Genomic DNA, 27,337 nt, shown 5'->3' on the forward strand with positions numbered 1-27,337 from the left:
ATTTCTGATTTGAGAATACATAATTAAACTTTTAAAAAAACATGCAACAGCTTTAAAGACTATAAAAATACACAGAATTCGGCTAATTTCAGACGCCTGAAGTCCTCAACTATCTACTACTGGGGAATACGCTCTTGAGGAAAACAGCTCCGAAGTCACCAGCCAGCTGTAAAAGGGACTGGGACGAGGCGGAGAAGAGGCCGCCTGCGCAGGCGTCCAGCCAGGGGGCGGGGCCAGGGCGGGACTTCCCCGGACCCGCTCTCTTCCACTGGCTGAGAAAGCTCAGAGGGCTGGGCTGCGCGGTCACCTGGCAGGAACCGGAAGCCGGAGTTATAAAGCGAAGCAAGCGGAAACCTCCGCTGGATTTTCTTTTCTTCTTCCTTCCACCGCCCCGTTTCAACCTAAGCTAGAGGCAGTGGGCGTCCTGCTTAGCACAGCTTTCGCCATGGCCCTCAGCGATGCTGACGTGCAAAAGCAGGTGAGGACCTGCGGTAGGGTCTGGCGAGTCGCAGCGGGGTCCGGGGGTGGCGGCCTGGAACCCGGCTCAGGGAGGACGCGGGCCTCGGGCAGCCCAGATGCGGGAGGAGGGTCCCTTACCCCAAGTCTCCGGGGCTGAGTAGTCTGTTTGCTGGAGGGGGGTTTGGTCCACACACAGCTCCTGTGTCTTCAGCTGGGGTTTTGTGCGCCGCCTCCCTGAATATGCTGGCTTTTTGGCTCCCACCTCGGTGTTCCCTACTTTCCCAGGGTACTTGGCTGTGGTTGTTAGAGCAGAAAATTGAAAGTAAGGGTTGAAATGCAAATTGAATGCAAGGATTGAAAACCTACTTTTCACTTGATTTTTAACCCTGAGGGAAGGGTTCACAGTACGATAAAGAGTGCTGACGGGAGTTGCTTCCAATGTTGTTTCGAGGTCATTCATTGAACTGTTAATCTTCATTTTGGAAGAACCTCCTCTATCATAATGAATTATAATGGTTGGTCTCTCACTAGTGTGTACGTTAATGTTTATTAATAATAATGCATAATTCCTCCCTTACATTAATGAACCCCAGCGCCAGTGTTTGGCACAAAGTCAGTCAGTCAAGGTTAATGGAAAGAATTATGGAAGTCGTGAACCTACATCATTTTTGCAAGTGTATCAGTGCTGGGAAACTTAATTTTTTTTTTTATGTGCCATAACTTCAGGTTCTAGGCATTAAGAAAGTTACACTTCGAAAGACTCCCAGGATAATATATTGGCATTGATAGGCCTGTAACAAACATGGGAAAAAGTGGTTTCCGTTTGCCCTGCCAGAGATACTCTGAAACCAGGGTTCTTGAATTTAGCACTCATATTGCCAATAGATTTTTCAGAGAAGGAAGCGTATGCCTGCAATTTAATCTTTACATAGTTTAGAGAACTAAGTCTATTTCTTTTTGAAGTACTAGGAAAATTCTCTGACTAAAGCTCACTCACTGGCTTATGAATCTTCTTAAATGAGCAATAAAATGTGTTTTTCTTGGATATTTCCATTTCCTAGAAAATGACTTTGCATTTTATTATTAGTCTAATGTGCACTGAGAAAAGTGGAGCGTTTCTTCATTCACATTTTGTGCTAATCATCACAAAGGGGAAATCGTGTAACAAAAATAGCATCTATGGAGAAGATTAAGAAATCTTACAATATTCTTACAAAACAATGGGGTTTTTATATTTATTACTGCTTCTTCTGATTTTTACTATAGGAAAAACTTGGTGCAGTGGAAAAGTACAGTGTCCTTCACATCTTCTGGTAGTCACAGTTACAGTGCTGATTCTCTTTTTCCACGTGTTCCTTCATCATCCTGCCCACCCCTTTGTTATAATACATTGAAGAATAAGTCTTCCCCAGAAAAAATATAAAGTGGTGTATTTCCTTGGAATCTAGACCAAAACCATTTTTTCTTTCTATAAAATTGAAAGATGAAGAAATCTATGGTCTCTACCCCTCCTCTCTACATGTAAGCTCCATAAGGGCAGTGTGTTTTGTTTCCCATATTCTCAACAGTGAATAGACCAGGCACCAAGCACATAATAAGGGCTTATAAATTGTGGATTCTCTGACTTCTTCCCCATTGTATTAAAATATTTATGTATATTTGCTTTTTTTCTGGGAGTATTGTTATTTACTTCATCCAATTTTTGAAGGCATCTGACTTCAAAAAACTTAAAACCCAGTAGGGTTAGCAGGAAGATGAAAAGTATCTTTTTAAAGGCCAGATTTTTCTGCCTTAGGGGTGGAGTTAAATGTCCTGAAGGGCTTGACTATTTTTCTTGTTGGAACTCTTGAAGACAGAACGTGATCATGTTGGCTGTAAATAGGCTTCTCTGACCCGGGTTAAAATGAACGTGTTTTGCTCTAGGCTGTGCTGATCTAGTCAAATCTGGTAGTAGAAGGTCCAGCATGAGTGATAAAGGCAGATAATGCAGGTTAATGCAGGTTTGAATCAGAGTTCACCTCTACAGACCCACCGTGCCTTGTAGCATTTATAAATACCTGTTTTGATTACTGTATTTAAATTACTTTTAAAATTCCAAACTGAGTTCAGTAAGGCTTCAGACAGAACTTGTGGAGATAGCATTCCTTACCATGAACACACAAATCTGGGGGGACTAATCCTTTTAGCAAGGTCACAGTGATTTTCTATACTAGGTACCTCTGGATTCGGTACCCCAAATATTTCAAGGCCTGAGATTTTATAAGTGTTGTATTACCTATGAAATAGGCTTTGATTATCATAATTATTTTGGTTCCTCATGCATAGGGTAACTGCTAAGAATTTTGACGAAAAAGAAATCTTCCCTTTCAAACCATACTGTTTTTTCTTTAAGACTTTGATGCCATGAGGTTGTATCATTAATGCGGTTTTTATTTTTTTATTTTTTAAAAATACTTATTAGAGTGTGCACGATAGGGAGAAGCAGGCTCCCTGCTGAGCGGACGCAGGGCTCCATCCCAAGACCCTGGGATTATGACCTGAGCCAAAGGCAGACGCTAAACCAACTGAGCCACCCAGGCACCCCTAATAATGCCCTTTTTATTTTATTTATTTTTTAAGATTTTATTTATTCATTTGACAGAGAGTGCAAGCAAGGGAGTGGGGGGGGGGGGAGAAGCAGAAGCAGACTCCCCGCTGAGCAGGGAGCCTGATGCGGGGTTGATCCCAGGACCCTGGGATCACAACCTGAGTCAGAGGCAGGCATTTAACCAACTGAGCCACCCAAGTGCCCCATCAATGCCCTTTGTAAAAGATGTATAAAATACATAATGAAACTTACTCATCTTAACCATTTTTAGCTGTATAGTTTAGTAGTGTTAAGTATATTCACATTGTTGTAAAACAGATCCTAACTCACTTTTGTACACCTGTGTGTACATTAGATTTATGATATCTTTGTGGTACATGGAGAAGCTGGGAATTGTTACTAGATTGTTAAACTCTAAAAAGTACTTGGGATATCTCAGGAGGCTTAAAATACCAACAGGTTCTCATTCATTCACAAACGTTTATTGAGCACCCACTGTAGGGGCAGTCATTCCATGTTCTGGTGTTATGGTGATATAAAAAGTAAGATCTCAATATTCGTGGAGCTTACCCTAAGTGGGAGAATTAATAAATATGGTGAATTAGGGGATCCTGGATGGTTCAGTCAGTTAAACATCTGACTCTTGATTTTGGCTCAGGTCATCTCAGGGTGGTGAGATAGAGCCCTGCTTCGGGCTTGGAGCTCAGCTCAGAGTCTGCTTGAGATTCCGTCTCTCCCTCTGCCCCTAACCCCGCATGCGTGCTCTTTCTCTCTCTCAAATAATTAAAGTCTTTTTAAAAAATAAACACAATGATTAGTAACCTAGAGATTATTGGTATTTTTAAAATCATCTTTTTTTTACTCATCATTTCTTTCAGATCGAGCCCCTGTGAAATGATACTACCAGTGAGTTTGATTAGCTGTAGTACCTGTATATTCACTTGGGTGTGTTTTACATCTTCCACTAGAGATAGTACTTCATTTATGAGTCTAAAAAAACAAAACTTCATTTATGAGTCTAAATGGGATCAATGACCCCAAGCCCCATTCAGAAGACTTCAGTGGATTTTATTCTCTGATTGTAGCCAGAGATCCAAAGCCTTTTAATAAGTACCTTGCCTTATAGTTTAGCTGTGGATGGGGACAAGTAAGCAAGGAATTACGAATATGTGTTTAGGTAGAGGAAGTGCAGAGTGCCCTAGGTGCACATTGGTGAGAAGTTCAGAAAAGATTTTCCAAAGGAGGTGACAGTTAAGCAAGCTGAATCCTGAGAAGTTAGCCAGGTGAAGGAGGGAGGAGAGATTCCAAGTGGAAGGAACAGCATATTTGAAGTCTTGGAAGAGAGGAAAAGAGTGGTGAAATCAAGGAACAGAAAAAATGAAATAAGTTTAGTAGGACAGGAGCCAAGAGTCTGAAGGGTGACAAGTGGTGAAGGTTATGTGTCATATGATGCTGGCAAGGTAAGCATTGACCAGATCATGTACCTTCTAAAATCTTTGCACTTTATCATAAAGCGGGGAGTTGGGGGGGAAAGTGTGATACATGATGAAACAAGCCTTTTTAAAGGATCTTTCTGGTTGCAGTGTTAAGTTGATTAGAGAGGAAACAAGGCTGAGGGCAGGAAAACAAATTTGGAAGCTGTTGTAGTAATTCAGCTGAGAGGGTGGTAGCAAAGACTAGGAGAAATGTGGACAAATTAAAGAGCTATTAGAGAGAGAATTGATAGCACTTGCTGGCTCATTGGATGTGAGGACTGAGGTACAAGGAAGAGTCAAAGTCAGATGTTGGTGCTAATCCTCAAGATAGAGCTCAAAGCGAGCAGAGGAGAAGAGAGTGATTAGCAGTTCATTATTGAGTGTGTTGGATTTAGGCTGCTGTGAGTAGGCTCTCTAAAAAAGAGCAGTCTAGGAGGCAGAAGGAGAAGCGGGTGGCCCCAAAGAAGAACAAGGAAGTCATGAAAGCAAAGGGAAGAGATTGTTCTTGTTCAAAAAGGGAGGGTTGGGGGTGCCTGGGTGTCGCAGTCCTTAAGCGTCTGCCTTCGGCTCAGGGCGTGATCCCAGCGTTCTGGGATCGAGCCCCACATCAGGCTCCTCCGCTGGGAGCCTGCTTCTTCCTCTCCCACTCTCCCTGCTTGTGTTCCCTCTCTCGCTGGCTGTCTCTCTCAATAAATAAATAAAATCTTAAAAAAAAAAAAAAAAAAAAAAGGAGGGTTGACCAGCATATCAAGAGGTGCTGAAAGACGGATTAAAGCCAAGATTTAAGGGGTAGGAGATTATTGTCATTTTATGGGAGTAATTTCAGTGAAGTGGAGGGGATAAAAATCAGATTGAAGTATGTCGAGAGTAGGAGGTAAGAAAGTTGAAAAAGTATGGAGCACCTGGCTGGCTCAGTCAGTAGAACATGCGATTCTTGATCTTGGGGTTGTGAGTTTGAGCTCTATGTTGTGTGTAGAGATCACTTAAAAATAAATCTTAAAAAAAAAAAGTTGAAAAGGTAAATATAGATCTGTTTAATTGTAGATGGAGAAGAGAAAAAGAGGATGCTGGCTAAAAGGGGTATAGAGGAGGATATATATTCAGTCCTCCCTCCCCCATAAACTCCACATTCCTTGAGAGTAGGATAATGTCCTGTGATACTGAATATTGTGTCTGGTCCATTCACTAGAGCAAATTCCAGATTGTAAGGTACCTGAAACCAGAAATTATCTCATTTATCCTTGTATACAATGCCTGGCACATAATATGCCTTCAATAAGTGATTGTTGAATGAATCAGAAAAGGTAGGTGTATATATTTTTTGTTATAGTCAAAAATAAAATAACCTTTTCTTCTTCCTTTAGATTAAGCATATGATGGCTTTTATTGAACAAGAAGCCAATGAGAAAGCAGAGGAAATAGATGCGAAGGTGAGATTCTATCTTCTAGGTTTAAGAAGTTCTCAAAATGTCATAGTGTGGCTTTGCTAAGCAGTAATTAGTAAAATTGCTTAACAACACATTGCATAGGACTGCTAAGAATGTGTCTTATCTTTAATGTAAAAAATAAATTTTCCTGGGCAACCTTCTCGGGTCCCTTCCCTCTTCAGGAGCTTTGTGCTATTGCTCAATAAACTTTGAAAATAAATAAGTAAGTAAGTAAAATTTCCTTTCTAAACATTCTGATTGCTAATAAGTGTCCTGAAATTTTATGGTAGGGAGTAGAGAAGTAATGAATAAATTTTCTCATGGAATCTGGAATCCAGGCATTTAGCATCTATGTCTAATTATGATAGTTGGTTAGGGGAGGGTATAGTATTTTTATGTTGTTATTTTTCTTATTAATTTGTGCTTGTTGCAAAAAAAAAAAAAATTGGAAGTGTATAAGGTATAAAATGAAAGCCCCTGTCCATTACAGAGGTGATACTTGGTCAGCATTTTGAAATTTTATGTTTCCAGTTGCACTTTGTTTATACACAGTATATCAAGTTGTTATTTTCCCTGGATATAACCACAATGGGCCAGAATATATTGTTTAATACACTATTTTCATTATCTTTTTTTAAAATATAACTTTAGTTTCTTTTTTTTTTTTTTTTTTTAAAGATTTTATTTATTTGAGAGTGGGAGTGAGTGCAAGCTGGGGAAGAGGAAGAGGGAGAGGGAGAAGTAGACTCCCCACTGAGCAGGGTGCCCAGGACACAGGGATCATGACCTGAGCCAAAGGCAGATGCCTTACTGACTGAATCACCCACACACCCCTTCATTATCTTTTTTATTCATTCTACTGTAGTTACATTTGTTAATTATCAGTACAGCCTTAAAATTGTGTGTTCTTGGTGTTCTAGGAGTAAAATTCTGTGAAACCTTGAACTATTTAAATTATCATTTAATGGGGGGCGCCTGGGTAGCGCAGTCGTTAAGCGTCTGCCTTCGGCTCAGGGCGTGATCCCGGCATTCTGGGATCAAGCCCCACAACAGACTCCTCCGCTGGGAGCCTGCTCTCCCTCTCTCACTCCCCCTGCCTGTGTTCCCTCTCTCGCTGGCTGTCTCTCTGTCAAATAAGTAAATAAAATCTTTAAAAAAATTTATAATTTAATGGGTGTGCCTGGCTGGCTCAGTCGGTAGAGCATGCAACTTTTAATCTTAGGGTTGTGAGTTTGAGCCCCATGTTGGGTGTAGAGTTCCTCCCTCCCTCCCTTCCTTCCATCCATCCTTCCTCCCTCCCCCCTTCTTTCAATAGACAAAAACTTTTATTTTTAAAATGAGCTAGCTAGAGAACAGAGAACCTAAATGACTGGCCCAAGGTCACACAGCTGCTACTTACAGAGGAGATCCCTTGCCCAGCACTTCCTAGTTAAGCCGATACCTGAGTTATAATCTGTTAATGGCATTTATACGCCTTTGTAGCTTAGTTTTTTTTTTTTTTTTTAAAGGCTATCAGGTGAGAGTATGGAAACAAGAACTTCATATTTCCTTCAGTGACTCCAGAAGAGCAGGGAAGGGTAGAAAGGTCATTTTTAAAAACCCACATTGACAGGGACACCTGGGTGGCTAAGTGTCTGCCTTCAGCTCGGGTCATGATCTCTGGGTCCTGGGATTGAGCCCCACGTCGGCGGGTTCCCTGCTCAGCGGGGACCTGCTTCTCCCTCTCCCCTGCTTGTATGTGCTTGCTCTCTCAAGTGAGTAAATAAAATCTTATAAATAAATAAATAAATAAATAAGTAAATAAATACCTGTGCTGACAAGCACGGTTGTCATGAAGATAGTGCCCTGGGAAGCAGGTGGTGCTGCAGGTGCCAAGTGGGACAGAACGAGGTTGGTGTCCCATGACGTGCAGGAGTAAGGTCCTGTGCCCTGGCAGGTGCTGCAGCAGTGACATTGTTGACCAGCTCCTCTTGCCGTGTTGTACCCAGAAGGGCAGTCAGACACACAGGTCTCCCACAGCAGGTACCGGGCATAATGGCAGCTCAGGCAGAGGCCGCTGGTGTGGAGATGAGCTGCACAGTGCTGGCGCAGAGGGTGGCGGTCGTCAGTGCTATCAGCATTTCCCCTCAAGAGCTCTGAGAGCTCTAGCACAGCGTGCCCCTGTTCACAGTGCTCCTGAGCTCCAGTGTAGATTTTTTAAAAATAAAACCCTAAAAAGAAATGTATCATTTAAGGAAGAAAAGACTATTCTGCCTACCACTACTGTATAACAGCTGATAGAGTATCGTTTAATTTTGTTTGATGGTCATAGGAGCAATTCAGTTTCTTGTATGACTGGTGCCCTTATTTTCCTCTGGGACAAATTTAGAAATTCTGTTCCAGCTGATAAATGTGTTCCTATTTGAAATAGTCTTATCTCGGGACACCTGGGTGGCTCAGTCAGTTAAGCGTCTGCCTTTGGCTCAGGTCATGATTTCAGGGTCCTGGGATCGAGCCCCACATCGGGCTCCCTGTCACTGGGGAGCCTGCTTCTCCCTCTACCTGCCACTCCCCCTGCTTGTGCTCTCACTTGTTCTCTCTCTCACTCTCTGGCCAATAAATAAATAAAATCTTAAAAAATCTCATATAACACAATCATCTGTGTTTATTTCCCATGATAGGTATTAAAAAAAGGTAGGCATTTCTTTTCATTTATTTATTTGTAAGGATTTTATTTATTTGAGAGAGAGAGAGAGAGCATGAGCAGGGGGAGGTACAGAGGGAGAGGGAGAAGCAGACTTCCCGCTGAGCAGGGAGCCCACTGCAGGGCTCAGTCCCAGGACCCCAAGATTATGACCTGAGCCGAAGTCAGACGCTTAACTGACTAAGCCACCCGAGTGTCCCAGGCATTTCTTCTAGAATATGAAAGCTCAAATACTTGTGCCAGCTGTTACACATTCAAGTGGACCACTCTAGCTAACTTTCCAAAATCATTTCATACTGCGAAAAATCATAGACATGTGGTACACTGGTATGATCACCTTTTAAAAAAATAACCACTCTTTCAGCAGTAGTCAGCTGTCCAGATAGCCCCAGGCCTGTGATGGTGATACACTGCTGGAAGAGGGCTGTCCTGTCGTGTTCCTCCAGTGGCCTCCGTCACTGTTCTGGTGGCGTCTGCGCTGGTGGAAGGCAGAACTGTGTTTCCTTGACAGTGTGCTAAGTGCTCACTTTGGCCGCTTAGTTCTAGTCCGGGAGCAGACACAGTATGCTTTCTCTGTGTGTTCTAGTTAGACGGCTTTTTCCTTCTCTTTGAGTATTTCCCTTTAATTCTCCTGTATATTCTATAGTATTCCACACTTTGATTTCTGTTTGATATCCTAAGTATATTCTCCCCCCAAAAAAACTTAATCGTAAGCTAGTTTGTCTGTTAAAATGCTATTTTTAAATGTAGAGCAGTTACTGTAAACTTCTTTATAAAATATATTCTAGGTTTTCATTCAAAGTCTTTCTGTATTTGATTTACATTTAGTAATAAGAATTTTCCTTACTGAGTGCCCAAAAATGTTGGAGGTTTAACCTTCATTTATATTTATATAAAGTAGAAACCTCCTTTCTGAATTCTGTGGAGGTATTAAGGATTTTGAACATGGTGACTGGTCAGGGGGCACTTTGGGCTAATACTCTAGGTTTTCTGGCTTCGTTCTGTCGCACATTTGGTGTTGTCATCGGGAAAACACGAGGTGCAGAAGATGACCTTACCACAGTAACAGCTGGGACTGTGACAGGCATGTTGTATACATGTACAGGCGGTCTTCAAGGGGTAGCACGAGGTGCTCTAGCAGGACTAATGCTTATTAGCTTTTGCACACTATATAACTGGGAGCACGTGAAAGCCTCCTTGCTCCAACAGTCACTCTGAAGATTTTGACAACTTATCAATGGAGGACACTTTAGTAGTCATCTAGGTCAATTTATGTCAGGCTAGAGTTATTCTCTCTTCCTATAATTAGTTTGAAATTGAAGATTCCAGTTTGCTGTGATGAAGGTTCATGGTTGGGGGCGCCTGGCTGGCTCAGTCGGTAGAACATGGGACTCTTAATCTCAGGGTCACGAGTTCCAGCCTCATGCTGGGCATAGAGGTACTTTAAAAAAAAAAAGATTCATGGATGGTTGAGCAGGACTGGTACTCCTTCCAGCCATTGAGTTAAAGCCAGACCCTCTGGTAGCTGAGTATGAGTAATGTGGTTCCCCCTACCCCTGAACGAGAAAACTACTTACTCCCAGAATTCAGGTCATGATTGTTGTCGTACTGTATCACCACATTTATTTATTTAATGATCTGAAACTGTGATGTTGCTTTGTATTCCAAGTAAAGTAGAAAAAATTTTAAAAAATTAAAAAGTAACTGCTCGATAATAATAAACAACTTAGATTTATATAACTTATAATTTTAAAAGGACTGTTAGATTTATCTTATTTATTTGACCTATGAGAAAAGAATACCATTTTATTTATTTATTTTTTTAAGGGAGGTGGGGAGGGAGAGGCAGATGGAGAGAAAGAATCCCAAGCCGACTCTACGCCGAGCCTGGAGCCCAACGTGAGACTTGATCTCACAACCCTGAGATCATGTATCTGAGCTGAAATCAAGAGTCAGACACTTAACCAACTGAGCTACCCAGGCACCCGAAGAATACTATTTTAATTTTTTTATAAGGGAGGACTAAGACTGAGATTACTTGACCAAATTTTTTTAGGCAGTAACCCAGGTCTTCTAATTCTGTAGTCAAATGGATTAAATTTAGAATACATAATGATTTTTTTTCACATACAGAATCTTCTATCTGAATATATCCTTTGTAACTTTGTGACTAGGTACTATTATCTTTTTTTTTTTTTAATTTTTATTTTAAGTAGGCTCCACACCCAGTGTGGGGCTTAAACTCATGACCCTGAGATCAAGAGTGGTATGCTCTACCAACTAAGCCAGGCTGCCCTGGCTACTATGATCCTTGGCCAAATTTTTGGTTTTCTGGTTCATTGTTTATGATGAAAATCACTGGTTATCCCTTTTGAATAAATTAGAAATAAATTTGGAAGACAAGTCATAATAAACTTACTGTTTTTGATATGGAATAGGGTGCTGCTGGTTACCAGCTGCTTAAAATAAAACTCAAAATCTGAATGAATTAATAATCATTGTTTCCTTGATAGGCGGAGGAAGAGTTCAACATTGAGAAAGGTCGTCTTGTGCAAACCCAAAGACTGAAGATTATGGAATACTATGAGAAGAAAGAAAAGCAGATTGAGCAGCAGAAGAAAATGTAAGTAGATCCTGGTCATAGTATTAGCTTGTAAAGGAAGCTTTACAAAGTCAGTGGGGCAGGAGAACAGAGCAGGTGCTTTGGAATCAGGCAGGTATGGGCTCGGGTCTTATTGGACCACTTAATATACTTGTTTGATCTTGGGCAAGTTGTGTAATTTCTTTTTCTTCGTTTGTGAAAATGGAAGCATCACAGGATTATTGAAAGAAAGTTGGAATAACTGATATGAAAGTGCTTGCCATTGATAAGCACTCAGTAAATACTTCTTTATCTTCATAAATTGGTAGAAACCACTAAATGTATTTCAGTGGGGTTCTCTGGGGTATATACAATATACATTATATTGTATACAATATATACAAAGAGAAGTATTTGTACATACAAAGGAAGCTGTATATTTCTTTCTCTGCAGTTTTTTTTTCTTATGCTGTACTGATACTATTTTTCCATACCTTTTGCAGTCAGATGTCTAATTTGATGAATCAAGCAAGGCTCAAAGTCCTCAGAGCGAGAGATGACCTTATTACAGTGAGTAATTTGCTCCTATTATAAGATTAAAAAATGTTTATTCACTTACCTATTATAGAGAATTCACTAGTTAGCATTAACTAATTAAGGGGTTGAATGATTTTTAGAGAGAGAACATTTGGTCAGCAAATCATTATACTAGGTATTTGAAATAAATACAAAGTGAAGGGCGCCTGGGTGGCTCAGTCGGTTGAGTGTCCAACTCTTGATTTTGACTCAGGTCATGATTTCAGGGTCATGAGATTCAGCCCCAAGTCGGGCTCTGCCCTCACCGGGGTGTCTGCTTGGAATTCTCTGTCTCTCCCTCTGCCCCACCACCATGCACTTGCGCATGTGCGCGTGCTCTCTCTCCTCTCTCTCTCTAATAAATAATCTTTTTAAAAAGGTGAAAGCAAAAAACCAAAAAAAAAGTGGATGAGTTATTGCTGTGTCTTCAAGGACCCTCTGATCTAACAAGCATATAGACTTTCCTAGGTCATACAGCATATGGTGGGTGGACAATACAGTATATGAGGGTGGTAGGGACTAATAAAACTAGAAAGGTAGGATGGAGTTAATATAGGGGCCATGAGTGCAATGCTAAAGAGCTTCACCTATTTTCAGTAAAAACGATTGAAGTTTTTATGTTATGAGAATTATAAATAGGGTTCATGTGAGAGTGTAGGCTAAATTTAAGAGGGAAGAGGTTAGACACAAGAAAACCATTTGGGAAGTATTATCTTCTAAGGAAGAAAGCAGAAACCTACAGAAGCATACCACTTAGTTGAGAAAGTTTAAAGGTATTCAGATCAGGGGTGCCTGGCTGGCTCAGTTGGTAGAGCATGCAACTCTTGATCTCAGGGTTGTGAGTTTGAGCCCCACATTGGGTGTGGAGTTTACTTAAAAAAAATTGTGTTCACATAAAGGTATTTGAATTATATTTTAGGAACCAATCAGGATGCCTGCTGTTTTCACTGTTCTTCATTGTTATAGTGGAGGCCCTAGATTCCTTTAAGGTGAAGAAATAAGAATTATATACAAATTGGGAAGGAATAAAGAATTATTTTTTGCAGATATGATTCCCCACACAAAAAATACAACATCTAAAAAACAAGAACTAGTAATTAGTTTAAAATGGTGACTAGTGGGGCATCTGGGTGGCTCAGTCGATTAAGCATCTGCCTTTGGTTCAGGTCATGATCCTAGGGTCCTGGGATGGAGCCCCACATCAGGCTCCTTGCTCGGCGGGAAGCTTGCTTCTCCCTCTCCCTCTCCCTCTGCCTCTCCCCCTGCTTGCGCGCTCTCTCTCCCTCTCTGTCAAATAAATAAATAAAGTCTTTATTTATTTATTTATTTTTAAAAAGATTTTATTTATTTATTTAACACAGATAGAGACAGCCAGCGAGAGAGGGAACACAAGCAGGGGGAGTGGGAGAGGAAGAAGCAGGCTCATAGCGGAGGAGCCTGATGTAGGGCTCGATCCCAGAACGCCGGGACCATGCCCTGAGCCGAAGGCAGACACTCAACCGCCGTGCCACCCAGGCGCCCCATAAATAAAGTCTTTAAAGAAAAACCACAAAAAAACAAAAAACAAAAACCCAAAATGGTGACTGGCTACAAAGACAATATACAGAAATCAGTAGTTTTTCTGGATACCAACAATAACTGGTTAGCATATAAAATAAAAAATAATTCTTTTATAATGGTTGCAAAATTAAATTATTATGAATAAATGTTAATAAATAAGACCTATATGAAAAAGCTATAAAACTAAAGGTACAAAACTTGAATAAATGGAAAGGATACCATTTTCTTAGAAGATTAAAGAAACACAAACTAATATCATAAGCTGTCAATTCTTTTTAGGTGAATCTGGTGTGGCAGCAGCAAGAATGGACTTGGTGTGTCAGTGTTGAAACATTTTGCAGGGAGACTTTCCAGACACTGACTAATGATTGACTTCTCCTCTTCCAAGTCCAGTGCTAAATACTGAATTTCAGATCTGGCTACCCAGGAGAATGGTGGTTCTGTTAATGAAATGGGAAATTAGGAGGACAAACTCTTTTGGACATACTTTAAGGGGCCAAGAAACCTAATTGGAAATGTCTGTCAGGATGGTAAGTAAGGGGCTGAAATTCAGGTCAACAGAGATAACTTATTAACATAAGTCATAATACTTCAAATTTGAATGCTTTTAAATTCTAGGACTGTGTGGGGCGCCTGCCTTTGGCTCGCGTCATGATCTCAGGATCCTGGAATCGAGCCCCACACTGGGGTCCCTGCTCAGTGGGGAGTCTGCTCCTCCCCCTCCCTGTTTAAGCGTTCACACTCTCAAATAAATAAAACTTTTTTTTGTAAGATTTTATTTATTTGTCAGAGAGAGAGCACAAGCAGGGAAAGTGGCAGGCAGAGGGAAAAGCAGACTCCCTGCTTAGTGGGGAGCCTGATGCAGGACTTGATCCCAGGACCCCAAGATCATGACCTGAGCTGAAGGCAGACATTCAACTGACTGAGCCACCCAGGCATCCCATAATATAAAAATCTTAAAAAAAAAAAAAAAAAGTTAAATAAATTCTAGGAATTTGGGAAAATAGGAAGTCTGTTGCTCAGTTATCTTCCCACATGGAAATGAATAGTTCATCCTTTATAAAATACAAAAGGAGGACTAGAGAGCTTTATACGGAAATGTTGACTGTAAAATACCTCAGGACAGCTGTTACCTAGTGTCTTCACTAAAATGTTGGGTTTTGGGAATCAGTGGTTGATTTCCCTCTGCAGGATTCATATTTCTTTAGCAACCTGATTGATTGACCTAGTTTATAAGTTGGACTTAGAATAATAACCACCTTAGAAGGGGTGGTTTCTTGTAGAAGAACTTGGGCTTAAGAGTGTTTCAGCTTTGGAGCGCCTGGGTGGCTCAGTCAGTTAAGCATCTGACTCTTAATTTTGGGTCAGGGTCATGAAATCGAGCCCCATGTGGTGCTCCGTACTGGGCATGGAGCCTGCTTGGGATTCTCTCTCCCCCTCTTCCTTTGCCCTTTCCCCCTCCCTCTCTCAAGGGAAAAAAAGGTCTTTCAGCTTTTGCCTTGTTGGTTTGAGTAAATTATTTCTGACCCTCAATTTCCTCGTTGGTATGTATTAATTATGATACTTGGTTCAGAGGGCTGGGTTTTTTGGGGTTTTTTGTGGTTTTTTTTGTAGTTTTACAATTATTTAAAAATCAGATTTATTTTTGGCCTCCATGCTGGGTGTGGAGCCTACTTAAAAAAAATCAAATTTACTTTTACACAAGTATTATATGCACATTAAAAAATTTAAAGAATCAAATCCATAAAGGTTTATGCCAACAAATGTCAGTTTCTTGGCCCAATTGAAACACAGGATTCTTAAGCTCTTATGAGGATTGAATGCGAGAATACATTTAATTCCTCTAGCTTAACACTTGGCATATGGTGTTTATTTAAGAAGTGTTACTTCCCTGGGGCGTCTGCCTTCGGCTCAGGGCATGATCCTGGCGTTATGGGATCGAGCCCCACATCAGGGTCCTCCGCTAGGAGCCTGTTTCTTCCTCTCCCACTCCCCCTGCTTGTGTTCCCTCTCTTGCTGGCTGTCTCTCTGTCAAATAAATCAATAAAATGTTAAAAAAAAAAAAAAAGTGTTACTTCCCTTTCCTCATCTCTTCCAGGTGGTAACCCTTCTTTTAATAGGTCTTGATAGTTGAAATATTCTCCCGGCTTCTTAGTGCTTTTGCTCAGGAGGCGCCTGGACCATAAATTGCTACATCTTTGATAAATGCCCAGAGTCAAAAATGACAACTGTGACAACTACTGGGTAGATGCTATATTTGTACAATTCAAGAGTTTAGAGACCTATAAGTTAAATATCTCAGCATTCCTCAAGGTGAATGCCAAGGGTTATAGCACATATTGTTAAATGTTATAATTTGACCAGTTAATAGGTTTTGTATTTGCTTTATTTTTATGCTGCCTTTTTTGAAGATTGATATTAAAAGTGGACAAGAACCTGAGAAAGGTCATCTCTAATATACTATAGAAATGCTTTTGATAATATATTCTCTAATGGTGTACTTGTCTTCGATGGCAATCAGGTTTTATAACCCAAAGTAAATAGCTCACTGTTTTAGTAGATCTGACTTTACTTCAAATTAAGATTATTTTTTCTTGTCCTTATTGTTTGACCTGATTTTTTCTTTTTTTAAAGATTTTATTTATTTGTCAGAGAGAGCACAGGCAGAAGGGAGGGGCAGAGAGAGAGGGAAAGGGAGAAGCAGACTCCACACTGAGCAGGGAGTGCAGCGTGGGGCTCGATCCCAGGACCCGGAGATCATGACCTGAGCCGAAGGCAGACACTCAACTGACTGAGCCACCCAGGCACCACTGCTTTTTTCTTTTTAAAAATTTTTTTAAAGATTTTATTTTTAGGGGTGCTGGGTGACTTGGTTAGTTCAACATCTACCTTTGGCTCAGTCATGACCCCAGGGTCCTGGGATCAAGTCCTGCATTGGGCTCTCTGCTCAGCAGGGAGCCTGCTTCTCCTCCCTCTGCTGCTCCCCTGCTTGTGTTCTCTCGCTTTCTCTCTGTCAAATAAATAAAATCTTAAAAAAAAAATTTTTTTTTTATTTTTAAGTAATCTCTACTCCCAGCCTGGGGCTGGAACTTACAACCCCGAGATCAAGAGTTGTATGCTCTACCAGCTGAGCCAACAGGGGCCCTTGATCTGATTTTTTCACCGACTTAGTTATATTTTATTATTTTTCTAACTTTTTTTAAACGTAAGATTTATGCCCAATATGGGGCTTGAACTCAAGACACCAAGATTAAGAGTCTACTTACTGAGCCAGCCAGGTGCTCTATTTTTTTAACTTTAAAAAATTCAAAATTTTTATTGGGGGCACCTGGGTGCTAGTCAGTTAATCCTCTGCCTCTGGCTCAGTTCATGATCCCAGGATCCTGGGATCCAGCCTTGTGTGGGGCTCCCTGCTCAGCAGGGAGTCCTCTTCTCCCTCTCCTTCTGCACCTCCCCCAGCTTGTACACCCACATGTGCGCTCTCTCTCTAATAAATAAAATCTTTTAAAAAAAACCCCCAATTTTTATTGAATATATTCTTATAAGCTGCTTTATATCCTTTTTTTTTTTTTTTGAAGATTTTATTTATTTATTCAACAGAGATAGAGACAGCCAGCGAGAGAGGGAACACAAGCAGGGGGAGTGGGAGAGGAAGAAGCAGGCTCATAGCAGAGGAGCCTGATGTGGGGCTCGATCCCATAACGCCGGGATCACGCCCTGAGCCAAAGGCAGACGCTTAACCGCTGTGCCACCCAGGTGCCCCCTGCTTTATATCCTTTTTAAAACCCTTTTATTGGGACCCCTGGGTGGCTCAGTCGGTTTAGCGTCTGCTTTCAGCTCAGTCATGATCCCAGGGTCCTGGGATCAAGTCCCACATCAGACTCCCTGCTCTGAGGGAGCCTGCTTCTCCCTCTGCCTGCAGCTCTCCCTGCTTGTGTGTGCTCACTCTCTCTCTCTCTGAAAAATAAATAAAAATCTCAAAAAATATTATAAAAAATAAAATAAAGTCCTTTTATTTACTTTTTAAGGCTTTTATTTTTTAAAGATTTTATTTGTGCAAGGGAGAGAGCGGGAGGGAGTGAGCACGAGAGCATGAACAGTGGGGGGAGGGGCAGAGGGAGAAGCAGACTCCCCACTGAGCAGGGAGCCCAATGTGGGGCTCGATTCCAGGACCCTGGGATCATGACCTGAGCTGAAGGCAGACGCTTAACTGACTGAGCTGCCCAGGCACCCTAAGTCTTGTTAAATATGAAGAATTAGAAGTTTGGCTTTTAGAAGGAAATTTTAGGTGTCATAGATAGGAAACTTAATATCTGAAATTTAGATCAGTCATTTACTTATCGAATATCTGAATGCTTACCAAGTGGCAAGCACGATTCTAATTACTAGAGATAAAATAAAATGGAGTCCTTGCCTTTGTGGAACTTAGTATCCTAGTAGGCTAAATATGAGTTGTGGCTTAAAAAAAAATAAATACTTGGGTGTGTTTTTCTTTTTTCTACTTCTCTGTATTTTCCACTTTTCAGTACCAGTGCTTCTCAACTTTTTTTACGCTCTGGAATATTCACATGATTATTTTATACTTAAATAACCTCTCTCCTCAAACACAGTGATTTTCGGATTTTGAGGGAGAGGGTATAGAGAGAAAGCACAGTTGTGTGGAATGAACACGTTTTGTAATTGGAAAAGATCCAACTTCAGATAGTTTTTCAAAATCTAGTTAGGTACCAGGGGGTGCTTGGGTGGCTCAGTTGAGTGTCTGACTCTTCCTTTCAGTTTAGGTCGTGAGATTGAGGCCCATGTTGGGCTCTGCACTGGGTGTGGAGCCTGCTTGCGATTCTCTCTCTCCCTCTCTCCCTCCCCCTCCCACAAAAAAACCCAAAAACCAAAATATAGTTATCCACCATTTTCTTTAAGAGATGGGTTAGGGGAAGAGGATTACATTGTACAACTTTGAAATACAAAGCAGTTTCAGGTCATATCACACATATCTTCCTCAAATTTTGTAGACCCCTAAGTAGCCAGAAACTGCTTATTTCTGAAATTGTCACAAACAAAATCCTGTTTCAGTATTAGCATTATCTTTTAGTTTTCACTATTCTGTTTTCATTTTATAATTTAGCTGAGTTGCCTTCAGAAGCTCTTTGAACTTCAGAGTATGCTTGCACTTGGCTTATGTCCTGCTGGGCCCTGTAGCAGTCTGCATCTGACTGGATCAAGACAGGAGGGTGTAGCTGTACTACAGCTTTTTGAGCGTGAACCTTCAAAAGAATATGGAACTTATCCTTTGGCTGACTCTAATTTTAATGACCATAAAAATTACCTGGAAGATCTTGTTAAAATGGGGATTCCCAGCCCTATTTCCAAAGAATTTTATGTTCTACTCAGGAATCAGCTTAAATAAGCCACCCAGAGTAACCTTGATAGAGTGGTCTGAGAACCACACTAAGAAATACTGCTTTAGGCTTAGATTTGTGTTAGAGAAGAGGAACCAGTGACAGTGGGAACAGACAAGGAAGTTTTGGCTTACCTCTCAGGTCCAGTTGGGAAAGCCTAAACCACGGTAGCAGCAGAAGAGATGAAGAGAAAGCAAGAGCCTCATTGCATAGAATCTACAAAGGCAGTCGTGGGACTTGGTGGCCTTCAGGTTGTGATGAGTGAGTGGAAAGGGGTGGTTAAGAAAACTTAGGGCTCCTGGGGTAGGCAGCTGGATGGAGGGATGGAGATGAGGAGTAAGAGGAGCAGGTGAGGGATGGTGGTAACCCTTGGGGTTGGAATAGCTTTAGGAATCCAAGTGAACGGATAATGAGTTGGGCTTATGAGAGAGGTTGGGACTTTTTTTTTAAGATTTTTATTTTTAAGTAATCTCTGCATCTAGTGTGGCATTCAGACCCACAACCCCGAGATCAAGAGTCACACACTCCACCAGCTGAGCTAGCCCGGCACCCCAAAAGGTTGGAACTTCTATATCGACCGCACACAAGTCCCAGGTAGAGCTGTGGGTATGGATGAGACCACCAAGGTTGTGGATGTCAAACTACAGGGCCAACTAAACAAACCGAGAAGCGTGTGTGTGTGCGTGTGCGTGTGTGTGCGTGTGCGTGTGTATAAACTTCTTTTTATATTAAGTATGCTGTACCCCAAACATGGGGCTTGAACTCATAACCCCACGATCAAGAGTTGCATGCTCTGCCAATGAGGCCAGCCAGGTGCCCCAAGAATGCAGCATATTTAATAGGCAAGAAGTAAGAGATTGCTAAGGAAACATGAAGAAAAAGCAGTCATGTTGGAGGAGAATAAGAAGCTAAGGGAACAAGGGAGCAGAAAACTTGAGCAAAATGATAATATAATGTAGCATCTAATGCTTCCAAGAATCAGTGTAAGGAGAGCAAAGAGATTTGGCAATCAAGGTGTCATTTTTGACTTTGCCAGACTGCTTTCATTGGTTTAATGAAGACAGAAAGCCAGGTTGTAACGGCCTAAAGGATGAGAAGTGAGTGTGCTGTGAGGAACTGGAGGCAGTGTGCGTGGCCTCTTAAACAGTGGGGCTGTGTGAGCCGTCAGTGTTCTGATCTCTTCTTGGAATACGTGTGAAGTCCCAAGTATTGTAGCATGCAGCTTGGTTCAGTGTACAGCTGAGCTTTTATTTTTTTAATTTATAATGAGAATTGTGTAAAAATAAACATTTAATTTCAGTTGTCTTAAAGATGCTTATTTCCTTAGGCCTTTGCCAAGTCTAACTTCTTGCCATCAAGTACTTTACAGTTGAGCAAACACAGAGGTCTGGAGGGGTGGGGAAACAGACTCAGAACTGACAGAGCAAACAGGGTTACATATACCTCAGGGCACACATACATGCTTTAAATGGGTTTTGCTATTTTAAAACATTTTATTTCTAGTTTTAGAGTAGGAAATAAGTTAAGCAAGGGAAGTTGTCAAGCATTTGGATAGAAGGGGATATTGACAAATGATAGAAGAAAGGGGAAAAATAGAAAACCGGGGTAAACGTGAAATCATCAGGCTATTTTGCTACCAAATTTGGTCTGAGTTGCGTAGTCCTTTAGTCACTTTTGTCTGCTATTTACCTTTTTCCTTGCTTGCCCTGGTGTTTTCTAGGTTTAAGAGCACAAGCTTTGGAATCCCTATGAGATTTGAATTTCTCTTTCCTGGTATCAGCTGTTTGGTGGGCTGATTTTTTTAGCCCCTTCGAACCTTCTGTTTTCGTATAAAACGGAAAAAACATATACCTGAAGCTTATCTAAAATTAGATAATCTGGGTAAAGTGACTAGTATAATGCCTAACACAAAACAGATCTTTATTAACACTTCCCTAAACTTCACAACTTACTTAAAAATTGCTAGAAGAAATAATACACTAACATTTAAATTCCAATTCCTTGACCCTGAAGGTAGAGTTCTAGTTTTGTGGTTAAAGAGAGATGAAATAGGGGCGTCTGGGTGGCTCAGTCATTAAGCGTCTGGCTTTGGTTCAGGGCGTGATCCCAGAGCGTTCTGGGATCGAGCCCCACATCAGGCTCCTCCACTGGGAGCCTGCTTCTTCCTCTCCCGCTCCCCCTGTTTGTGTTCCCTCTCTCGCTGTCTATCTGTCTGTCAAATAAATAAATAAAATCTTAAAAAAAAATGAAATAGGAATGTCTTCAAGGGAGGCCAGCTGACTCATCAAATTAGGCAGTACCGGGGAGATAGGAATTTGATGTTGACATCATAATCAGGTTTTAGTTTGCTACTTTCCAGGACCAGAATCCCAATATTTTAAGAATCCTTAGAGGCAGTTAGGTTGAAGTGGGCAGATAGACCCTTCTAAAACACTGCTACTGATACGTGAGCTGACATGTGAATTGCAGTAACATACACATCTCTCTGTGGAAAAGCTGCATGGGGAGCCAGATGAGAACCAGAGAGTTTGAATTTAGAATCAAAGATACTAGTCACTAAGATATTAGTGGTTTGTAACATTGTTGATCGTAATTTATCTTTTTCACCTGTGATGACCTAACTGTTAAGTGAATGGGAGTACTTAAGACAAGGGACAGTATAGTTTATATCAGTTAGGTTTCAGCCTGCTCAGCAGGAGGTTTTTTTTTTTTTTTTTTTTTTAATTATTTATTTGACAGCACAAGTAAGCAGAGCAGAAGGCAGAGGGAGTGGGAGAAGCACACTCCCCACTGAGCAGGGAGCCTGATGTGGGGCTTGATCCCAGGACCCTGGGATCATGACATGAGCGGAAGGCAGACGCTTAACCAGCTGAGCCGCCCAGGTGCCCCTGAAGTTTCGTTTATTTCGATTTCTCTACGTCCTTGATTGGAGTTGTTAGTAGGTAGTGTTAAAATTCCTCATTTATCCATTTCCAGATATTTATAGTAGATTACTTTTATAGATGGCTTGTACTGCTCTTTACAAGTTGACTTTATTTAATTTTATTCTCTTAGAGCAAACCAACCCCCATACTCTACTCCTCTTTGCTTGACCATTGTTGATTGGTCTCTCCCATCATGAAGAGAAAAATGCTGGAGGGATTCCTTGGTGAGAGGAGGAGCTGGGATTTCTTTCAGCCAAATGTCTCCTCCAGTATGTGCTTTCAATCTTTGTGCCCATAAGCTTCCCAGATTATAAAGGCTTAATCGACTTCTTAACCAGGCTGTGAGGATTTAATTAAAAACACTTCTAGGGGCTCGGTGGTTCTGATGGATACCTAAAATTAGAGGTTGATTTTTGATCGTTTCTCTTTTTTTTCCCCTAAGATTTACTTGTTTCTTTTTAGAGAGAGTGTGTGTGCATGCCAGTGGAGGGAGAGGGAGAGGGAGAATTTGTGGCAGACTTCCTGCAGAGCAGGGAGCCCGAGGGCTCTATCCCACAACCCTGATAACTCCACCCCAGCGGAAATCAAGAGCAGATGCTGAACCAACCAAGCAACCCTGGTTGGCTCTTAATAGTTTCACTATTCACACAGAAATTTTATTTTATTTTTATTTTTTTAAGATTTTGTTTATTTGAGGGGCACCTGGGTGGCTCAGTCGTTAAGCGTCTGCCTTTGGCTCAGGGCGTGATCCCAGGTCCCTGGGATAGAGCCCCTCATCGGGCTCCATGCTCTGCCGGGAGCCTGCTTCTTCCTCTCCCACTTCCCCTGCTTGTGTTCCCTCTCTTGCTGGCTGTCTCTCTCTCTCTGTCAAATAAATAAATCTTAAAAAAAAAAAAAAGATTTTGTTTATTTGAGAGAGAGAAAGCCTGAGTGAGGAGAGGGGCAGAGGGAGAAGCAGACTCCGCTCTGAGCAGGAAGTCAGACATGGGGCTCAATCCTCGGACTCTGGGATCATGACCTGAGCCAAAGGCAGACGCTTAACCAACTGAGCCACTCAGACACCCCTAGAAATTTTATTTCTAAAAGTGTTCTGTCGGGGTGCCAGGGTGGCTCAGTCCTTTAAGCAGGAGACTCTTGGTCTCAGCTCAGGTCATGATCTCACAGTCCGAAGACCTAGCCCCACCTTGGGCTCCATGCTGAGCGTGGAGCCTGTTTGAGATTCTCTCTCTTTTCCCTTTGCTCTCTGCCCCCTTGCTCACATGCATGTGCATGCACTCTCTAAATAAATAAATAAATTCTCTTAGGGCATCATGTTCTACCCAGTTTCTTTTTAACCCCCCAAAATAAATTTTCCCACTCCCCTCCCTTTTTTTTTAAGATTTTTTTTTAAAGTAATCTCTATACCCAGTGTGGGGCTCAAACTCACAGTCCTGAAATCAAGAGTTGAATGCTCTACCAACTGAGTCAGCCACATGCCTCCACATTTTTTTAATATATACCCTTCTTCGGGTGCCTTGGTGGCCCATTCAGTTGGGTGCCCGACTGTGGGTTTTGGCGACGGCCCTGATTGTCAGGGTCCTGAGATTGAGCCCCACGTGGTGCCCCAGAATTGGGCTCTGAAATCAGCATGGAGTCTTCTTAAGACTCTCTCTCCCTCTGCTACTCCCCCACATGCACACACACTCCCTCTCTCCCAAATAAGTTTTTTTTTTTTTTTAAAGAGTTGATTTTATTTGAGAGAGAGCACAAGCGGGGGGTGGGGTGGTGGAAGAAGGAGAAGCAGGCTCCCTGCCAAGCAGGGAGCCCGATGTGGGGCTCAATCTTAGGACCCTGGGATCATGACCTGAGCAGTCGCCCAACCAACTGAGCCACCCAGGTGCCCCTCTCCCAAATAAATGTTAAAAATATGTGTATGTGTGTGTGTGTACACCTTTGAATTTAAAGAATGGTTTTCACATTGCTGTTATCATTTCTTCCAGTGTCTGGCTAATTCAGAATTATAACCCTGTCTTCAGACCCTAGATCTTTGTGAGATGAATTACTATTTAAATATTTCTTGCTGAGGGGTGCCTGGGTGGCTCAGTCAGTTAAGCGTCTGCGTTCAGCTCAGGTCATGATTCCTGGGTCCTGGGATCAAGCCCCACACCGGCCTCCCTGCTCAGCAGGAAGTTTGCTTCTCCCTCTGCCTGCTGCTCCCCCTGCTTGTGTTCCCTCTCGCTCTGACAAATAAATCAAATCTTTGAAAAAAAATATTTCTTGCTCTGATGGTTTAGTCTGCTTTGTGCAGAATATATTTGAGAATTCCTGTTGCTATAGGGGAGATTTTGAGGCTCTACTTTCCCTTGAGCACAGGGACTAGAAACATCTTAAAGCTATTCAAACTCAATTTAGTGGCAACGGTAATGGCCTTACAGTTTCTTTAGTAGATTGCTTTATTAGCGGTTATCGTAGGAATGCCTCTGTCAGCTGAGTGCTTTATAGCAAAAGCTGGCTAAGGATCAAGAAATAGAAATAAAGCCAACCTGAGATGATCCCACCATGGAAAGAATGTGGGGAAAAAAGTGACTATCATCTAATAATTACATATTTAGAAGAAGAAAAATGATGTCCTTTATGACATTTTGTTAACTTTTTTCTTTTTTAAGATTTTATTTTTAAGTAATCTCAACACCCAACGTGGGGCTTAAACTCAGAACCCCTAGATCAAAAGTGGAAAGCTCTACTGACTGAGCTAGACGGGTGCCCCTGTTGTTAACCTTAAATTTATTTGGTTTTCATCATCAAAACGAAATGGGAACCCCCTGAGTGCAGAGCCTGATGTGGGGCGGGGCTCAATCTTCTGAGCAGAAACCAAGAGCCCAGCACTGGTGCTTAACTGACTGAGCCCACCCAGGCATCCCATAAGGATTTTTTTTTTTTTTTTTTTGACAGATGTTGAATTCAGTGAAGATAATCTTAGGGTATATAACAACATGTAAAGTAGAATGTTTTTTTAAACCTTTTTTTTTTCTTTTTAAAAAACAGAAATTTTAACTATTTGCGTTACAGTCTCTAATGACATGGGTTCTCAGAACACCTTCCTGACATTCTTGGGGGTGGCCAGCTACAGATTAGAAATCTTCTACAGTAGTGCATGCTCAGATTATTTAAAATTTTTCTTAATTTATTTGTACCTTAGAAACAGTTTTCATGTGAAAGTATGTGTTTGGACTTTAATGCATTGTCTAATGTCAGAATTGACAGAAGTTGTTTCCTTGCGAAGTCTGTTTGTAGAGGTGGAGGGCCACCATTCTTACATACCTGCTGTTGAGGTTTTGGACTCTATTTTACTTTTTATTAAAACATTTTATTTTTTTAAATTGGCCCTAAAGTGAGTACTTCTGATTTTTAAAAAAAAATCTTGGTATATTTGTGCTTAGTAGATGTCAAATGAAATAAATGTTTGCTTGACATTATGCGTGAGTGAGTGTCAGAGTGCCCTCACCTCTGCGTGAATTGTGAAGCAAGAGCTGGCTTCAAGTGTCTCGCACAGCAGTGGGTCTCAGAGGGCTGGGGATCCAAGGTGACTCTCACAACCAAATAAAGGGCTTTTCAGCGTAGAGGGTTACTTCCCCCTCTCTACCTGTTCTTCCCAAGCTCTGATTGGCCTCTAGGTGAGCATGTGTCTCTCCTTCCCCCTCAAAGTACCAAGAAACCTGGCTTTCCAGAGATGGTACTAAATAGAATAGACTGTGTAGAACAATTTGATTCAGAGGTGTTATGTCGCCTTTTAAAAGACCTGACTTCTCTTTTCACTGGTAAGCCAATAAATGCTTATTACTTAATGAGTAATTTCAACTGTGTTCTCTCAACCATAAGTGATTTATTTCCTGATAATCCCTTTTAATTTTTATTTTAGTAATTTTATTATAGAAGTTAATATTTATTATAGACAAATTAGAAAATACAAATTAGCATAAAGAAAATTGAAATCAGGGGTGCCTGGGTGGCTCAGTCAGTTGAGTGTCTGTCTTTGGCTCAGGTCATGATTCCAGGATCCTGGGATTGAGCCCTATGTCAGGCTCCCTGCTCGGCGGGGAGCCTGCTTCTCCCTCTCCCTCTCCCTCTGCTGCTCCCCCTGCTCGTGCTCTTCCCCCCCACCAAGTAAATAAATAAAATCTTCTGGGGGAAAAAAAAGTTTAAATCATTGGAAGATGGGGGAGTGGGGTAAATAGGTGATGGGGATTTAGGAGTGCACTTGTGATGAGCACCGGGTGATGTATGGACGCATTGAATCACCATATTATGTGCCCAAAACTAATATTATACTGTATGTTAACTAACTGGAATTTGAATAAAAATTTTAGGGGCACTTGGGTGGCTCAGTTAAGCATTCATGACTCTTGGTTTCAGGTCAGGTCATGATCTCTGGGTCATGGGATTGAGCCCCACGTCAAGCTCCACACTCTGCATACAGGCTGCTTCTCCCTCTCCCACTTCTACTCCCCCTGCTCTTTCTCTCTCTTTAGAATAATAAATAAAATCTTTTTAAAAACCTTAAAAGGAAAATTGAAATCATTGATAATCTAGCCTCCCAGAGGTAAACATTGTTGACTCTTTGCTCTCTATCCAGATCTCGTGTTTTTTTCCTAATAGAAAATGGAATCATCTTGCACAAGTCTTTTTTTTTTTTCTTAAAGATTTTATTTATTTATTTGAACGAGCACGAGCGAGAGAAATCATGAGGAGAGGCAGAGGGAGAAGCAGACTCTCCACTGAGCAGGGAGCCAGACGTGGGGCTCGATCCCAGGACTCTGAGATCATGACCTGAGCTGAAGGCAGACACTTAACCAACTGGGCCACCCAGATGTCTCTGCACTGCAGTCTTAACAGCTCGCTTTTTAAATCTATGTCATGTAGCTCTTTCCATGTTAGTCAGTTTTGTAGGTTTCTGAACTGATTGGTAATCTGGGCTATTCTGCTTGAGTATGAACTCCCTGGGAGCTGTGATGTTGCTTCCTGCTTCCTTGTATCGGTATATAGTACTTAGCACAGCCTCTGGTTTATCATAGATCTTGGAATGTTTGTTGAATGAATATAGTAATATAATGTGAAGCGATTGGGCATGATTCAGGACCATCCTCACAGTGGGTTCTGAGCTGACTGCCCTGACTACCTGTAGATAACTTTTTTCTTTTCTACTCTTTGTAGGACCTACTAAATGAAGCAAAACAGAGACTCAGCAAAGTGGTAAAAGATACAACCAGGTACCAAGTGCTGCTGGATGGACTGGTCCTCCAGGTAATTTATAGGTTAGACCTACCACTGATAGCCACAGTTCTTATAAAATTGACAAGATGTGTTAGAGACCAGCTCTGGTTTTTGGTTTTTTGTCCTATTTTGTCATCTTAGCTTTCTTTTTTTTTCTTTTAGATTTTTATTTATTTATTTGACAGAGAGGGAACACAGGCAGGGAGAGTGGGAGAGGAAGAAGCAGGCTCCCAGTGGAGGATCCTGATGTGGGGCTCGATCCCAGGACTCCGGTATCACGCCCTGAGCCGAAGACAGACGCTTAACGACTGCGCCACCCAGGCACCCCTCATCTTAGCTTTCTTTCTTGCTCTTTTCCTTGTCGCATATGGGGGGGACAGAAATAGCTGGTTGGGTTAGACTTTCAGACTTTCCTACCC

General features: G+C 41.5%; 1 protein-coding gene and 1 non-coding gene across 2 annotated transcripts in view; both read left to right on the top strand.

The window, feature by feature from the left end:
• Positions 1–304: 304 nt before the first annotated feature.
• The window catches only part of ATP6V1E1 (ATPase H+ transporting V1 subunit E1), a 34,368-nt gene continuing 7,335 nt past the window's right edge, over positions 305–27,337 (top strand). The window contains exons 1-5 of the mRNA XM_045775136.1: positions 305–478; positions 5,886–5,951; positions 11,145–11,254; positions 11,716–11,782; positions 26,859–26,948. Coding sequence (XP_045631092.1) covers positions 446–478; positions 5,886–5,951; positions 11,145–11,254; positions 11,716–11,782; positions 26,859–26,948 — 366 coding nt within the window. The 5' untranslated portion in view covers positions 305–445. The remainder of the gene's footprint in view (positions 479–5,885; positions 5,952–11,144; positions 11,255–11,715; positions 11,783–26,858; positions 26,949–27,337) is intronic.
• On the top strand, positions 8,991–9,193 carry LOC123778286 (small nucleolar RNA SNORA74). The gene has a single exon (XR_006775890.1). It is a non-coding gene; the product is annotated as a small nucleolar RNA SNORA74 (small nucleolar RNA).

This window comes from Ursus americanus, chromosome 25 (genome assembly GCF_024610735.1).
Source record: "Ursus americanus isolate L20-20 chromosome 25, mUrsAme1.1.p, whole genome shotgun sequence".
Classification (NCBI taxonomy): Eukaryota; Metazoa; Chordata; class Mammalia; order Carnivora; family Ursidae; genus Ursus; species Ursus americanus.